The 18,744-nt window shown below is 38.9% G+C and overlaps 1 protein-coding gene and 1 non-coding gene across 4 annotated transcripts in view; both read right to left on the reverse strand.

Moving 5' to 3' along the window:
* LOC124619758 overlaps positions 1–18,744 on the reverse strand; it is a 136,578-nt gene that overhangs the window by 5,539 nt on the left and 112,295 nt on the right. For all 3 annotated transcript variants that reach the window (XM_047146337.1, XM_047146339.1, XM_047146338.1), the window contains exons 11-13: positions 17,167–17,303; positions 15,506–15,768; positions 7,020–7,124 (exon numbers count right to left, since the gene is read on the reverse strand). In XM_047146337.1, the coding sequence (XP_047002293.1) occupies positions 7,020–7,124; positions 15,506–15,768; positions 17,167–17,303 (505 nt within the window). The remainder of the gene's footprint in view (positions 1–7,019; positions 7,125–15,505; positions 15,769–17,166; positions 17,304–18,744) is intronic.
* Positions 3,540–3,614, reverse strand: Trnal-caa. Its single transcript has one exon. It is a non-coding gene; the product is annotated as a tRNA-Leu (tRNA).

Consider the following 18,744-nt stretch of genomic DNA (forward strand, 5'->3'; position numbering starts at 1 on the left):
GCTGCATAACATTCTCTAGGACAGGTAAAGCATGGACAAAACCAATTTATATTGGAAGCTCTTTTGGATCTTGTCAAAACTCTTCTTACAAACTGTCTGACATAGCATATGTAATTGCTGTGAGATGAGTATCCTACATAAATCATCCCTTAGAGATTATGTAAGATGTAACAAAGTCCTCCAGAGTTTTAAGTAATAGGGGGTATTGTGAATAATAGCACGTCTTTCACAGTCTCAATTGGCACTCATGGATGAATGGTAAGATAGGACCAGGCAACTGACTTCTTTCAGTAAGAAGGGTTAAATTTGGAGGCAAAGTAATATAAACATAACTTGTAAAACTACTCAACGAATACTTGTGGGTAAAGATAATTTCACAAAACTGCAACAGTGCTGTAACTGTTCAATTTTAAAAGAAAGGAAACAGGAAACATTTTAATAAACTACACAAGAGATCCTCTCCACAATGAGAATAGTAGTCATTGAAATTATCGCCATCCACACAGAAGAAGACAGTGGTTTTTAACCAAGTAAAGGAACAAGTTAGCTTTAGTGTTGAATATATTTGCAAGTGATGAATGAAATTATAGAATTTAGGGATGAGTATGAATTACCATTTCACCCCAGTTTTGAAGGTTTTGACAAAGTTTTTGAATGAATTTTGACTAAGTCTTGGCTAACTTTCTTTCAGAAACAAGGCACTCATTTCATGTTCAAATGAAGATGACAAACAAACACAGTTAATGTAACATTTTAATGTAGCCATTGAAGCTCCAAAATACATTTAACTCAAGCAGGAAAATAAAACATTGAAATATTGTGTCTCAAGATTTTGTGTTATTAGTCAAAATATCCCTAACCTAAAAGCTACAACCAGCAACACTCCTTGGCAAAATGAGAAAATGTGTATTAAAAATGGGGAAGGCTGGATCATGGTAGTGTTGAAAGATGATTATGAAGACAACCTGCCTACAATTGCATGTAATTTCTTACACTATTCTTGTCATGAACCATGGGCCTTGCCATTGATGGGGATGGGCTGCATGCCTCAGTGATACAGATACATGTACTATAGGTGCAACCATGATGAAGGGCTACCTGTTGAGAAGCCAGACAACTGTATTGTTCCTGAAGAGGAGCAACAGCCTTTTCAGTAGTTGCAGTGTTAACAGTCTGGATGATTGACTGAGCTGGCCTTGTATCATCAACCGAAACAGGCTTGCTCTGCTGATAGTGCAAATGGCTTAAAGCAAGGTGCACCACAGCTGTAATTTTTCCCAAGGGCCTGCAGGTCTGCTGCATGGTTGAATGATGACAACTTCCTCTTGCGTAAAACATCCTGTTGTTAAACCATACCCCATTTGAATTTCTGGGTGGGAACTACTCAGGAGCATTTCATCATCAGGAGAAACAAAACTGGTGCTCTACAGATTGGAGTATGGAATGTTAGATCCATTACTTGAGCAGGTAGGTTAGAAAATTTAGAAAGGGGATGGATAGGTTGTAGCTAGATATAGTGGGAATTATAGAAGTTCGGTGGCAGGAGGAACAGGACTTCTGGTCAGGAGAATACAGGGTTATAAATACAAAATCAAATAGGGGTAATGCAGGAGTGCATTTAATAATGAATAAGAAAATTGGAATGTGAGTAAAATGCTATGGACAGCATAATGAATACATCATTGTAGCCAAGATAGACACAGCCATCACAGTAATACAAGTTTATATGCCAACAAGCTCCACAGATGATGAAGAGACTGAAGAACTGTGTGATTCCATAAAACAAATTATCCAGATAGTTACAGGAGACAAAACATTATATTGTGATGGGGGACTGAAATTCAATAGCTGGAATAGAAAGAGAAGGAAACACAGTAGGTGAATATGGACTGAGGGAAGGAAATGAAAGTGGATGCTGCCCGGTAGAACTTTGCACAGAGCACAATTTAATCATCACTAATATGTGGTTTAAAAATAATAAAAGAAGGCTGTATATGTGGAAGGGGTCTGGAGCCACCAGAAGGCTTCAGACTGATTATATAATGGTAAGGCAGGGATTTTAGAACCATATTTTAAATTGTAAGGCATTTCCAGGGGCAGATGTGGAATCTGACCACAATTTATAGGTTATAAGCTGTAGTTTAAAACTTAAGAAATTGCAAAAAGGTAGGAAATTCAGGAGATGGGACCTGGATAAGTTGAAAGAACAAGAGGTCGTTGAGAATTTCAGAGGGAGCAATAAGCAGCAGATGACTAGAATGGGGAAAGGAATACAGTAGAAGACAAATGGATAACTTTAAGAGATGAAATAATGAAGACAGCAGAGGACAAAATGGGTAAAAAGGCCTAGCAGAAATCCTAGGATAACATGGAAAATATTGTATTTAACTGAAAAAAGAAGAAAATATAAAAATTCAGCAAATGAAGCAGGTGAAAGGGAATACAAACACACAAAAATCTTTTTTTCAAAGCTGACTATTAACAGCCACGAAGTAATGTATAAAATACATGTTTGACCATCAGCTCTCTGTTATTTAAAACCCAAGTATCAACTGGTTTCAGTCACAGACCATCTTCACAAATTAGTGTTAAAACAGGTTATCCCCAACATCACAACTGTCATTACTTAAATAATGGCCACACCTCATGTGCAGAGCAAGTACTCTCCACCCAACAGTTTCCACTTTTTCTGTCATATCACCCCCCCCCCCCCCCACCTGTTTATGTCTCCACATCACCTCCATTATGTGACACTCTCCACCGGTTTTGGCACCTGTGCATCACATACCTAGCCCATTAGCCCATACACCTCCCACACCTTTCCACCGCATTCCTACCCAATATACTGGCTGCCTCTCTCAGGGCCACTACCTACCCATCCCCAACCCACCTTCCTGCCTCCTCCTCTCTCTCTCTCTCTCTCTCTCTCTCTCTCTCTCCCCCCCCCCCCCCCCCAATCCGCTCACCCAGTTAACCAGACAAACTGAAATCATGGCATTGAGCATCCTGCTAACACTGTGTCAGTGTGTGTGTGTGTGTGTGTGTGTGTGTGCAGTACACTTGCTGGAGAAAGGATTAATTCTGAAAGCTATCAAGTTTTCTTTCTCTTTTGTGTGTGCCTGTTGATGACTCAATGCATCTGCTATTCAGTGAGTGGTCTCCTCTACTCCGAAATTATTTACATTCTATCAGTATTTTCCTAATATATTTATGAATGAAACTTCCCTGGCAGATTAAAACTGTGTGCCGGACCGAGACTCGAACTCAGGACCTTTGCCTTTCGTGGGCAAGTGCTCTACCAACTGAGCTACCCAAGCACGACTCACGCCCCATCCTCACAGCTTTACTTCTGCCAGTACCTCGTCTCCTACCTTTCAAACAGAAGCTCTCCTGCAAACCTTGCAGAACTAGCACTCCTGAAAGAAAGGATATCGTGGAGACATGGCTTAGCCACAGCCTGGTGGATGTTTCCAGAATGAGATTTTCACTCTGCAGCGGAGTGTGCACTGATATGAAACTTCCTGGCAGATTAAAACTGTGTGCTGGACCGAGACTCGAACTCGGGACCTTTGCCTTTTGCGGGCAAGTGCTCTACCAACTGAGCTACCCAAGCACGACTCATGCCCTGTCCTCACAGCTTTACTTCTGCCTGTACTTCGTCTCCTACCTTCCAAACTTTACAGAAGCTCTCCTGCGAACCTTGCAGAACTAGCACTCCTGAAAGAAAGGATATTGCGGAGACATGGCTTAGCCATAGCCTGGGGGATGTTTTCAGAATGAGATTTTCACTCTGCAGTGGAGTGTGCGCTGATGTGAAACTTCCTGGCAGATTAAAACTGTGTGCCAGACTGAGACTCAAACTCGGGACCTTTGCCTTTCGCAGGCAAGTGCTCTACCAACTGGGTTTTAATCTGCCAGGAAGTTTCATATCAGCGCACACTCTGCTGCAGAGTGACAATCTCATTCTGGATATTTATGAATGATTAAAATTTGTTACCTTGATAATGGAGCAAAGCCTAAAGAAATATCAAGACATGTTCATAAGATTTGTCAACCCAGAAAAAAGCATTCAACTACTAGTATCAAAAATCAAGACTTAATTTGAGGAATATTCCTTTCCCCTTCTGTGCTTCTTTCCTCCCCACCTTCCCCCTCCTGATGCTGCACTATTCCTACACACTCTCACTGGCAGGACTACACCATCTTACCCTACCTCCACTCTGCTATCCCTCTCCCTCCACACCTCTTGTACCCCCTCCCCTCATAAACCCCCCCCCCCCCCCCCAGGCCACGCCCTCGAACATACCTCAGCCAACCTCACTGCTCAGAGCAGTAGGGCTTTAGCAGCTGGAGAAGACAGTGGTCACGTGTGTGTGTGTGTGTGTGTGTGTGTGTGTGTGTGTGTGTGTGTGTGTGTGTCAATTGTGCTTGTCTTTTTCCCTGTCTGTCTAACAGCTTAGCCTACTCAAAAATACTTGTTACTGCTGCTCATCATCTCCTCTGTATGTTGAGTATCATTCTATCCTATATAATATTGTTATTCCTTGATCATGGATTTTCGTTGTTTGATTTTGTCTAGTTTATTCTCTTCCATCATACAAACCAGTTCAGTTTCCCTTTCTTCCTTTTCTTTATTGCATTACATTATTCAGTGTTCGTCCTTTTGTTCCTCTACTTTCTTATGTTTATTTCTCACCTGCCAAACCAAACATGCTTTCCTCTCACTTAACAAGCACTCAGTGATTCAGTAACTTCTGAGTCAGCCTGTAGCAATGGTCTCAACACTTTCAAAACATGGCAACATGCCTATGTTGACCATACGTGCAGCTATGTGTTTGCCACTTCTCACATATATTCATCAAATTTGCACCTAGCAGACACACATAATACCTACCAACCACCAACATACCTCTATCTTGACAGCTGCTACCCATTTCCCACCATAAAATCCCTTCCATACAGCCTTGCCACTTGTGATCATTGCATATAGAGTTACAAGAAGTTACTTTTCAGATATGATGAAGCACCCACTGTGACCTTAAAAAGACTGAAATTAGCCTCCCAATCTTGTTCAGAAACAGCTCTCTCACACCTGGTCTCCCAACATGCCCACTGACTTACCTGAAAGAAGTCTCTCCTCATGATTCAGTAACATCCAGGACTGGAACAACTGAATAACACTCTCTGCCAGGGTTCTGACTACCTCTCGTTGTCTACTGAAATGAGAAATATTCTCCCCACTATGCTCCTCATCCCTCCCACAATGGTACTCCATTGTCCACATGATCTATGCAATATCCTGATCCATCCCCATTCCACCCTTGCTTCTAAATCGTTGCACCCTGGTTCACACCACGCTTGATAGCCTAGGCCATCTGGATTCTTACCATCAATATCACTTTTTTCTTAAATGAACAGGTGGAAACCTTCTATACAGCACCACCTTTGTTTATGTAATGACCCCACCACACAACCTGAGCTTAGCCTTTGATAGTTCCTGTCCCCCGTATCTATCCGTTTTCTTGTTACACACACTTTCTGTGCTCCCCAGCACACACCTGCATAGCTCTTCTCGCTCATCTGCTTCTCTCTTCTCCCACCACTGCTATCACAGCCTCTTGATGCTTCATGTATTAGCCCACCACCCTCTCCCCATGATGTTCCTGCGCACAGCTAGCATTACTGCAACTTCTCACCACCTCTATCCTGTTATCCTCCTCCCCACACCTACAACCACTACCTACCTCAGCTGAGACCACTGCTCACCACTGTTGGGTCTTAGCACTCAGAGACAACGGTCATGTGTGTGTGAATTGTTTGTGTATGTGTTTTTCTATATATTGAGAAGGACTCTCTCCTATGCTTAGTCCATTTTTAAATGTGTCTATCTGTCACTCAGTGCCTCCTCTATGTTATGAGTATCAGTCTAACATTTCTGATATTTTTGTTAAAGGTGTACTAATATACAGGGTGAATCAAGTAATACATAACACATCTTTTATTTCATGAACAATTACAGATATCGTAATGAGGTTTTCAACAAATGAAAGTATGGTAAGGTGTATGCACTTTGGTATGTGATAAAGAGTCTTAACTCTTATATCGAATGAGATACTGAAGCAAGTTTCTTTTAAATTTTTTTTCTATGGAACTGTTTACTTTCCGTAACTGCTGTCAGTAGGTCTTGGAAAGACAATTACAGTTATATAGAACTTGTTAATATTGACACAGAAACCTTTCACAAAAGAATTTAAGAAATGCAGGCAGAGTCAATTATTGCAGTGTAATCACCATTAGCAAAGCTCTAATGCCAGGCTCCATTGTTATATGGAGCAAGACAGATCTACACTACTCAGATAAAACCTCATTTCCTGTATGACATAAATACAGGGTCAGCTATGATTTTTGTGTATGGAACTATATTGTATGCTAGCTTCTGGGGCATCATATGGGTCTCAGAGAAACCATTTTAAATATTTGTGCAGTTCCAGGTTTTAGTGGAAACAACTATGGTTATGTCAAGCAGTTGTCCATTTAAACCCTCCCCATTGCTGTTTACTCATCAAAGCTGAAATGGAAATGTTGGCCATTCACACTTCATAAAGACAAACAGCCCTGTTTATGGTGAAAGAAACTACTGAATGAGGTTTCTTAATTTTGAAAAGAAAAAAAAAAAGCCTGACCTGTCTGCCTGAATGCTTCTTAAAGGTAAAAAACCTGCTGTCAGACAAATGTCTTTTCAAGCACTTTCAGATGCCATTAATTATGTATATCTTTCCATTTTAAAAAAAATCATGCTTGTATCAATATTTTGATCAATATAAGAGTTAAGACTCATTATCACTTACCAAAGTATGTGCCTCTTTACTTACTATTGTTTCCCCAAATACCTCATTTCAATGTCTGCAACCATTTACAAAATAAAAGGGGTGTTATGCCTTATGTGATTCACCCTGTTTATTGTCCACTCCAAGAAACAGAAAGTTTTGAAGAATGAGTATGTAGTAAAAATTTCATACTCTTTGAGGCTGCTGAGGAGTTGATGGAAGTGATCAGGCAATATATATCTTCGTAGTGGAGCAATATGCCTTAGTGTCTGCCCATCTTCTGAGAAACCACTGAACCTGTAGACAGAAAAAAGAAGTCATACACGTTTAAATGAGCGTCAGTTTGCTTATTCCATACATTAAATAAATTTGTTAAATATCTGAGATGTGTGGAGAGCAATGGTTATGTTGTTATTCTATAATTTTTCGTTGTGTAGCCTGATAAAATACACAAATTGAGAGGAACTGACAACCTTTAAATTTGTGTTTTATAATGTAAACCAAATTTAATAAATTTTTTTTTAATTACTGGTGTGGTGGGCCTCGCGCTTTTTGTTGTTAGGGTGAAATTTTACTTTTTTCACCATCCAATTTTCCAATTCATGTTGATCTTCTGATGACTTTATTAGATGATAAATGACAGCATCAACTGCAAACAATCCAAAAGGTCTGCACAGTCTGTCTCCTAAATTGTTCATATACATTAAGGGTTCTATGGGGAATCCAGATAGCTTCCTGTCAATGGCCGTGTACTGTAACGAAACTTCCTGGCAGATTAAAACTGTGTGTCGGACCGAGACTCAAACTCGGGACCTTTGCCTCTGCAAGGTTCACAGAAGAACTTCTGTGAAGTTTGGAAGGTAGGAGACAAGGTAATGGCAGAATTGAAGCTGTGAGAACAGGCCCTGAGCCGTGCTTTGGTAGCTCAGATGATAGAACACTTGCCCACGAAGGGCAAAGTTCCCGAGTTCGAGTCTCGGTCCAGCGCACAGTTTTAATCTGCCAGGAAGTTTCATATAAGCGCACACTCCGCTGCAGAGTGAAAATCTCATTCTCGTGTACTGTAACCTTTCTGACAGGAAACCAAGAATCCAGTTGCACAGGTAATACCTGCCTTAAGGAATCGAAAGTTGTGACACATCAGCCAAGACAGCCTGATTTGCATTATGCTTTGCTGTGGAGGCTGTCAATCTAACACTGCATGAATTGGTGGAGGATAACAAGCACACTGGCATACCTGAAAGTGCTTAACATTAAAGCCTACATGAAAATTATAGAAATGTGTTGAAACATGGTAGACAAACATGCTGCATAGGCACACTGTGGGTAAACTTAAAGTTAGTGAAGGCAACATATATACAATCATAAAAATACAGTAGAAATAAATCTCCTACAAGAGACACATTCTAAAATGGGACTATATATATATCTTTTGAAAATGTATTGTATATGACTGATGTGAAGGAGACACCAAAATACATGGAAACTGATTATGGAAGAATAGAAAAGGCTACAAAATTTAAATATATATGTCAAATAATACAAACAATACTCTGGCTAAGATGCTAACTTAGTGAGAGCAAGGAAGCTGAAATGGGTTTTCAATTAACAAAAGCTTGTATAACAAGAAATCTTTATCCACAAATGCAAAACTATGCCATATAATACTGTCATTAGACCAGAATGCCTTTATGCTTCAAAATTCCTTTAATTAAATACAGCCAAACAATTAGGTGAAACAGAAAACAAAGAAAGGAAAATAGTCAGGAAAATTAATGCCAGAACATGAGAATTGAAAATGGAAATTAAGAAGTAATAAATAAGTTTATGAACGAATAGAACAAATATTAGACAGAGGAGAAGAGCTGTATTGTATGAGCATCTAAAAAGGCTAGACAAGAAAAGAATAACAAAAAGAATTTTTAACTTTTTTGACAGAAACCTAAAAACATCAGTTTAACACATTTTCGTTGTATTGATGTTACTGGACAATGTCATAAATAAATAATTGGTTACTGTATACAGTCAGTTAAGTTCCATATTTCCATCAATTAATCTACAATACTTTAAACAGCCATATTGTAATTAGAAAATTCTCTCCACACAGAGAATCCAAATTCTAAGACAAGATCGTATTCGTCGAAGATAGTGAAAGTTATTATGGGCAAGTAAAGAAGTTGAAGAATAAGAATAAGAACAAGAACAAGAGTAAGAAAAAGAATTGGTTAAAGTATTATAAGTAAACTAATGAAAATACAGAAATTAACTGACCTTATGTAGTATTTGAATATTAATTTATGATATTATTCAGTAACATCAATGCAAAACAAATCCGTGGAAGTAAGTGCATTCTGGAATGAGGCTTCAACTCTTCAGTACAGTGTTCATTCATAAGGTTTTTCAAATGATTATTTTATTCTATATATTTTTACCATACTTCCACCCAGAGGTGCTTCATCTGTTCAGCACACACTACCGGGACCATGTTGTCAGGGATTTCACATATGCATTGCCCATTTTTGAGGAGAAAGCTAATGGTAACCTTTTTGTGATCCTGTTTATGTTCTTTCACCTGTTACATTTACCCTGAGCGGGCCCATACAGTATGCTGGTCTACCGTGTTTTGACACTTTTCTTCTAATTTTTCATTTATGCTTTATGTTTAACCTGTTCAGATATGCCAGTGTGCTCATTGTCCCCAGCCAAATGATTTCTGGCTTTCACAGCTGAGCGCAATGTAGATCACACTTTCCTAACTGGTGTGTCACAAAGTTTAACTGCAGAGATATGCAAACATTGTAATTCTTGTAAGCATTTACGAGACCATTCTGTACATTATAAACACTGTGCTAGAGTATTAGCAATATGATTACAATGCAACCAATCAACCATTTAAAATAATCTTCCAGGCACTGGATGATGATGATGATGATGATGATGGTGGTGGTGGTGGCGGTGGTGACGAGGGCTGATGACAGTGACAATAATCACCACCAACACTTCTTTCTTCTACAGTTCTGCATTGTTAAAATTGGCTAGATCTTTTTCTTTAAAGATGTTGGATGCAATCTGTAGTAACATTAGATTCACCATAAAATCCTACTAAACCAGCTGTTTCTGTGCTGCAACTGGTGAACCACTGCTCAACATCCAGCCGCAACTTCTCATTATCATGTTCGCACAATCCATAGTATGCATTTGGAATACCCACAGAAACTGAATACATCATCTACAGCATCACTTATCCATCTATGAAATTGAGCCACATGTTTTAGGCAGGTATTGGAACAAGGGAAATACCTCAGTGGTAGAAGGCTCCTGATTTGCTTTGACTCCCTTAATCTCTTAGAGACAATTCAGCATGTGTACTCAGGGTATAAATCAATCCTAATGGTATAGGCACTGTTTGTATAGCAACATAGTCTTTTATAGCTGAGTCCACTTCAGTGAAATTCTTTGGGGTGTGTGTCCATATTAGACTATGATAAAACAACCAATGTTTCATTTACTGTTGTCAGTATATTTCATCAATGCGATTGTGATTGTCATTTCTGCTTCACATATGCTACTGGGTCCTGCTGCTTCAGTGAGCATTACTGGAAGCATTGGCATACTGCCTTAACTGGATGACAGGCTCAAGACTGAGGGATATCAGATGTTTATTGCTAGAAATATTTCACATCAATTTTCACCAGTTACTGTCAGCAACCAGTGCTATTGCTAAGAAAATTTTACGTTTATTTTTATTGGTTGTCACAGTGCCATCATGATCTAATGATACCTCCAACCTCCAGTATTTTGTTTAAAAGATACAGTGGGACTGCTCCACATGCATTCAGCCTGCTGGCTTGCAGTAACTGGCAATCACGACAGAAAACACCTGAAGCTCTCCCCATAGTTCATAGCAACTGGCTGCATTGCTACTCTGACAGCCTTAATGAATTTTCACTTGTGGCAAATGGCCATCTGACTGAAATACTTTATCTCATGGCTCAGTTGATTTAGTTTACTGATTACACAGTATATATAATGCTTGTGCTCCATAATATGGGTATTGTTTACTGCCTGTATACCCCTCCCTATACCTATTCATCCTGACCGATAACAAGTTGGTAGTCATGCCAATGTAAAAGGCCAAACAGTGTTTACGTAACAGCTGGTATATGACCTGTCATTTCAAAGGTAGCTCTGCCTTTGATAGTATAGGTTTGGCCAGTTACAAGGTTGGAATAGGTGGTGGTAGGAAGTGCATAGGGCACGTTCTACAGTGGCGATGGTCATAGGGGTAAGAGCCATAGGGAGATGGGTGTAGAAGGAGATAGGGTCTGACAAGGATATTGTGGAGATTGAGAGGGCAGTGAAAAGCTATTCTAGGAGTGGTGGGCAATATCTTAGACAGAAAGGATCTCATTTCATGGCATGATTTTAGGAAGTTACGGCCTTGTCAAAGTAGCTGATTAATACATTCAAGACAAGGACAATACTGTGTGACAAGGGGTGTGCTCTGAAGTTGTTTTTTGGAGGTATCAGCAGTACCAGGATTGGATGTAATGGCCTGGGAAATCTGCTTTTGAACTAGGCTGTTGGGATAATGATGTCCAGTGAAGGCTGAAGTGATAGTGATGGTGTACTGCTATAAAGAGTCTGCATCTGAACAAATATGTTTGCCTCGAATGCCAAGCCTGTATGGGAGGGAACGTTTGACATGGAAAGAATGGCAACTGTCAAAATGTAAGTACAGTTTTTTGTTAGTAGGTTTGATGTGGATGGAAGTGTGTAGCTGACCTTTGGTGATGATGAGATGAAAATCAAGGAAAGTGGCATGGTATTTGGAACAGGCCCGTGTGGAATTTAATTAGGAGAAGGTATTTAGACATTTTTTAAATTTTTAAGATCAGCCTCATCATGAGTCCATACAGCAAAGATGTCATCAATGTATCCAAACTAAACCAGGGGCTGAAGGCTTATGAATTCCAGGAAAGCCCCCTCCAAGCAACCCATGAAAAGATTGCCATAGGAAGAAGCCATTCTGGTTCCTATGGCCATACCCCTGATCTGTTTGTATGTCAGTCCCTCAAAGGTGAAGTAATTGCTGGTAAGTATGAAGTTGATTAAAGTGAGCAAGAAGGATATCATGGGTTAGGAATCAGGTGGGCATTGACTAAGAAAATGTTCAGAAGCAGATAGACCATGTATGTAAATGATGATTCCATCATTATCCTTCCACAGACGAAGAATCTACCACAGTGGTACTTGATCAACAGGATTATGTTAGTGAAGGTCTATGTACAGCATCTGCCATCAAGAGCCCATTCCTGGGATTCAAACTAACCTCCAGTCCCTCCTAAAAACCTCAGGCCCCTCACAAGAACTTACACCTCAATCCATAGAACTTCATACCTCACCCAAACCAACCACCTCCAACTTTTACGTTCTTCCTAAAGTCCACTAAGCCAATCATCCTGGCTGTCCCAGAGTTTCTAGCTGCAAAGGACCCACCAAATGGATATCTGCCTTAGTTGATCAACACGTGCAACCCATAGTACAAAGACACCCCGCCCCCCTCCCCCCCCCCCCCCATATTAAAGATACCAACCAATTCCTAGATCATCTGAAATCTGTGACCATCCTGCTCCCACCACACATGTCCGCAGCTCATGGTCTGGTGGCTAGCGTCCCAGGTTCGTTTCCCGGCCGGGTTGGGGATTTTCTCTGCCCAGGGAATGAGTGTTTGTGTTGTCCTTATTATTTCATCATTATCCTCTTCATCTTTTGTGACAGTGTCTAGATTCAATTGCGAAAAAAAAAGAAAAGAAAAGAAAATGGGTTGTGTAAGAATTTGGACTTTGTACAGGCACTGATGATCGTGCAGTTGAGCACCCCACAAACCAAACATTATCATCACCCACCACATACCTTGCTTGTCACGATTGATGCCATCTCCCTCTATACCAACACCCCCACTTACATGGTCTGTCTGCTGCTGAACATTTCCTCAGTCAATGCGCACCTGATTCCAAACCCATGACATCTTTCCTGGCCAACTCAATCAACTGTATACTTACCAACAATTACTTCACTTTCAAAGTGCAGACATACAAAAAGATCAGGGGTACAGCCACGGGAACCAGGATGGCTCCTTCCAGTACCAATCTTTTCATGGGTTGCTTGGACAGGGCTCTCGTGAGATCCGTAAGCCTTCAGCCCCTGGTTTGGTTTAGGTACAATGGCGACATCTTTGCTGTAGGGACTCACACTGAGGCTGATCTGTAAAAATTTCTCGAATTTCTAAATAACTTCTCCTAATTAAATTTCTCATGGTCCTGTTCAAATACCATGCCACTTTCCTTGATGTTCATCTCATCATCGCCAAATTCAACTACACACTTCCATCTGCATCAAACCTACTAACAAAAAACTGTACTTTTCCATGTCATAAGTTCCCTCCCATACAGGCTTGGCATTCAAGGCAAACGTATTTGTTCAGATGCAGACTCTTTATAGCAATACACCATCACTCTCACTCCAGTCTTCACTGGACGTAATTATTCCAACAGCTTAGTTCAAAAGCAGATTTCCCAGGCCATTACATCCAATCCTGGTACTGCTGATCCCTCCACAAAACAACTTCAGAGCTTACTCCTTGTCACACAGTATTATCCTTTTCTTGAATGTATTAATCAGCTACTTTGACAAGGCAATGACTTTCTAAAATGATGCCATGAATTGAGATCCATTCTGTCTGAGATATTGTCCACCACACCTAGAATAGCTTTTCATCACCCTCCCAATCTCCACGATATCCTTGTCAGACCCTACCTCCTTCTGCACCCATCTTCCTGTGGCCCCTACTCCTGTGACCATCACCACTCCAAAACTTGCCCTGTGCACTTCCTACCACCATCTATTCCAGCCTTGTAACTGGCAAAACCTATACTATCGAAGGCAGAGCCACATTTGAAATGACAGGTAATATACCAGCTGTTATGTAAACGCTGTTTAGCCTTTTACATCAGCATTACTACCACCCCATCATCAATCAGGATGAATGGATACAGGTAGAGGAAGTATACAGGCAACACACAATATCCTGTTGCAAAACATGCTGCACAACATGACCTTGTTGCCTGTTTCACCACACGCACCATCTGGATTCTTCCCCCAGACACCAGTTTCTCAGAACTCTGCAGGTGGGAACTTTAGGAGTAAAGGAGAACATTAACCAAATAGCAGAACTGTTGAGTAATTGACAGGCTCACACGAAAGAGAAGGGAAACCTGCTAGCTTTCAGATTAAATCCTTTCTTGAGCTGGAGTACACACACACACACACACACACACACACACACACACACACACACACACACACACACACACAAATTAGGCCCAACTTGATGCAGCAATTATGGGGTAGTATTCATATGCTTTTTAAATTCTATACTCTTCACAGGTAGTTATAAAAAGGTTTGGCTGTATGTTCAGGACACTGAAGAAGATACTGTACAATTGACTAACAGAACAAATGCTTCAAAGGCTATCATCCAGCAATGAGCTGACAATATTATATATTAACAGATCACCAGAAAAACAGGTGTAACTAACATAGTTGCCCATATATACCTTATTTTTTAATCAGACCCCATTAACACTATAGCACTGGGAAAATTTAGTTGCCTGGGACAAAGTAGCAATGTGTGTGCACATGCCCACACATGTGCAAGCATATTTTCTTTATTATTTAGCTCTAAAGAGCCCATTGGCGAAAATCTCAGCAATGTGTTGAGTCTCGTTTATGTGACTATTGATCGCTCAATGGCTCAAGAATACAGTGAGTGGTTGACTTTACTGTTTAATTATTTATTTTTTTAATCTAAAAAAAGATGTGTAAGACCTATAGATAAAAAAATGATAATAATCTTTATCTGTATCCTATGAAATTAATGGCAAAATACGTTTTGTTTGTGAGTGTGTTGTACCTTTATTTGGGATTTTTCTGTATTAATTTTTGGATTCTTACAGAAATGTTATTATACAACTATGAAGTGCACTTTCAGTTACTTTTAATTTATTTTGGGTGTGCAAAGAAGTACAAAGTAAAAATTGGTAACTTTATCTTTCTATTATTATTAATGTTCAAAACTGTGTAAATGATTTGCAGTTCTACAGTTAATCTAGATGCAAAACCCATGCTTAGTTATGCTCCCAGGCTTTGCGGTCTGAGTCAGTTCCTTAAAATTGTTCTGGGTTGTAGACCATATCATATTGTAAAATGATAAACCAACATTTTGGTCATTATTTCTAGTGGTCTTTCTCAAGGCATGTAAATGCAACATGCAATAATGTCCAAAAAATTGTTTTTATCATTTTACAATGTGACCTTATCTAGAACCCAGAAGAATTTTTATGGAAACTCATACTGAAGCGTTTACAGTGAATTCAGTCGCCATAGCAATTCTGGTTGTATGCAGCAATCCTTGTGAATAACTTACAAATAAAGTTCCAAATGCAAGAGCAGAGGGAACTGCTGGGAATTTGATTGCATACTTGAAAAGTTTCTATTTATGTGTGAACACTGACATAGAGCCCCCCATGTCTTCAACTTTTCAACAGAAGCACTATACACTGCATGTGAAATACTACTTTAAAGTAATTATTTATATTATTAGAAGTGGATAATACCTTACAACAAAAATCTTCTTGTAAACATTCCTTTGTATATTGTTGGTTATCATCTGAAGTGCATATGTAAAGAGATCACTATTTGGCCTTGGCTGAAAATAGTTTATGATATAATTGTTCTCCAGAGCATTCTGGTGTAACACTGCACTTGTACTATCAACAATTATTATCACAGTATCATCTTCAGACAACAGCCTTTGAATCCATTCTTGCCGGCCAATAGCAATTTCATTCCACTGATGTGGGTCAAAGACATCACAAACCTGAAAGAGCACATCTGAACTTTACTTATATCCAATAAACATTATATTAACCTCTCTATAACATAATTTTTTTCCACATGCTTGAAGGCTCTCCTTCAAGTTAAAGTTTACATTTTGTTGAAAAAACAATATGATGTAATGGTTTCTGTATACAGTGTAGCTATGTCCAGGCTCTTTAAAAAAATGTAAATCTTACATCTTTTTCAACCATAGTTCACAAGTACTGCAATCATAATTTTGTATCCTACCCAACACACAAAGGGTCTCAGATTATCCTTACATTTCTCATGCTACCAGAGTCATATTCCTTGGCTCACACCGCTTGATCAACCCTGGCCCTTGACCTGTCCAACCCACCTACCAGTCACAACCAATCCAAAGTCCATAATAATAATAATAATAAAAGATTTTATTGTCTTTAGGCCATTACAGCAATTGACAACGTTAAATGAAGTGACAATTTATAGTACAGTGTGATAAGGTATTGACTACTGAAATATTTTAGCTTATATTACAATAAATGTACAGTGGGTCATCTGTTGGATTACTGCATTTTACAGTTGAAGAATTCATTAATATCATAGAATGGGTGGGCAATAAACCATTCATGCAGTCTTTCTTTGAATGTATGTTCAGGAAGATCCTGTATAGCATGTGACAGCTTATTAAATAGTTTGTGCCCTGTGACTTCATAGCTATTTATTGATTTTGATAGTCTGTGGTAAGGTATGTGTATGTGCTTGATGCTTCTTGTGTTGTAACAATGTACATTTTCTCTACATTTCACATCTTGTAGGTTCTTCTTCGTAAAGATTAAGACATTGTATATATAGAGGTTTATTAATGTCATAATTTTTTGTTTAGTAAATAAGGGTTTGCAGTGAGCCTTATGTGAAGAATTTGTAATTATCATAATGGCTTTCTTCTGCAACAATAGGATGTCATGTATATGACTACAGTTACCCCACAAGATAATGCCATAGGATATTATACTTTGGAAAAATGCAAAATAAGATGATCTGATGTATGTTTCAGGTACACAATTTCTGAGTTGTCTTAATAAATAAATTACTCTAGATAGCTTACTACTAATATAGTTTACATGTTGGCCCCAGGATAACTTTTCATCTAAATAAACTTCCAGGAATTTAACAGAACTAGGGTCATTAGATAGTGGCTTGTCTCTTAGAGTGAAGATTTCTTCGATCTCATGACAGGAGGAGATTCATGACACCCTTCAGGTCATATGACAATATTTTGTGTGTTTTAGAATGTCATCTGAAAGCTGTGACTTTTTTTCTTATTCTTATGTATAAATTTAATGACTTTGCCCTCAGTATTTAACAAACGATATTCTTCACCATCCTCGTAGTAAATACTTGTTTGCTTTCAACTTACCTCCCAAGAAGACACCTTCTGGAGTATTTTTCTAAATGTAGTCATTAGGTCCATAAAAGGTGAACAATCACATGCATACAAAAGCAGAATTTTATCTCTTGGAAATATTCTGGGCGTCCAGTGTGGCTTGGTGCCCCCTAAGAATTAAAGATGAGCATTAAGTATGTAAGAATATAATAAAATGAATATAATAGAGGGTAACATTCCACGTGGGAAAAATATATCTAAAAACAAAGATGATGTGACTTACCAAAAGAAAGCGCTGGCAGGTCGATAGACAAACAAACAAACAAACAAATTTTGTGAATTTTGTATGTATGTTTGTGTGTCTATCGACCTGCCAGCACTTTCGTTTGGTAAGTCACATCATCTTTGTTTTTAGAATATAATAAAATATGTACATGAAATAATATATTTGGAAAATAATAGAATACTGCTGTAGGTGGGGAGGGAAAACATGAATAAACAATTCCTAATTTTACATCATTTTTGAAGCCCAATAATAATAGGAAAGAAAACTGCTCTGCACCTTTGGTCACTTACAGTATGATGAAAGACAAATTTCCCTTCTTTTCAGGATTTTTAATCTTTACTTTTTCTTTATGAAAAGAATATATTGCTACTCACCATAAAGATGACCCATTGACTTGCAGTGCGCACAATGAAAAGGCTGTTACACATTAAAAGCTTTCGGCCAAAGCCTTATTCAGCAAAGAACACACACACACACACACACACACACACACACAAACACACACACACACACACATACACTCAAGCCTGTCTGCAAGCCAACAGGTTATTTTTATGGTGAGTAGCAATCTACCTTTTTCCTAATATTGTTGATATTCCAACCTGGAATTTCCAGTGTTAGATTTTGACTTTTCTTTTTCAGTTTTCTATCTCTCCCTCTTATTATCTTGAATATTTCAAATGATATGGCTTCTTTTGCATTTTATAGGTTATGTGACAGGTTCTTACAGGGAGTCAAAGCAGGAGGTGAGAAGACACTCTGTCTTAAACAATATTGCTATTATTTTCTTCTTTTTGATTTCAGGTAAAAGAGGACCTTAGTACAAAATTATTACATATAATATCTCAAAATATATTTGGCAGCTGTTATTAAGCAACTAGGCAAGGAACATGATTGACAGATCTTTCTTCTAGTGCATTGCTGCAAAAATCTGGCACTAAACCATCATCTGATGTTTACAAAATATTAAAAAATTAAAGCAGAACAAGTCTCTCTGAATGTTTATGTTGAACTATCTATCTTTAGTTTAATGGTTGTTACAATCTCCACCATCTACCAACTTTAACTTATTAAATGTAATTGGATAGATAAAAATCTACTCACCAAGCAGTGGGAGGAGGAACCACATATAAAAGGTATTACTACAGGCAAGCTTTTGGAGCCAGTGGATCCTTCTTCTGGCAGAAGGGTTGAAACGAAAGGAAGAGGGATGAAGAAAAGGGGCTGGTGAGGTTTAGGAAAAGGGTAGAGTTCACATAAGTCACCCCAAACCCTGGGTCGGAGGAGACTTACTGGATGGGATGAGAGGGAAAGAGTGATTGTCT

This window comes from Schistocerca americana, chromosome 6, assembly GCF_021461395.2.
Source record: "Schistocerca americana isolate TAMUIC-IGC-003095 chromosome 6, iqSchAmer2.1, whole genome shotgun sequence".
In the NCBI taxonomy this organism is placed as follows: domain Eukaryota; kingdom Metazoa; phylum Arthropoda; class Insecta; order Orthoptera; family Acrididae; genus Schistocerca; species Schistocerca americana.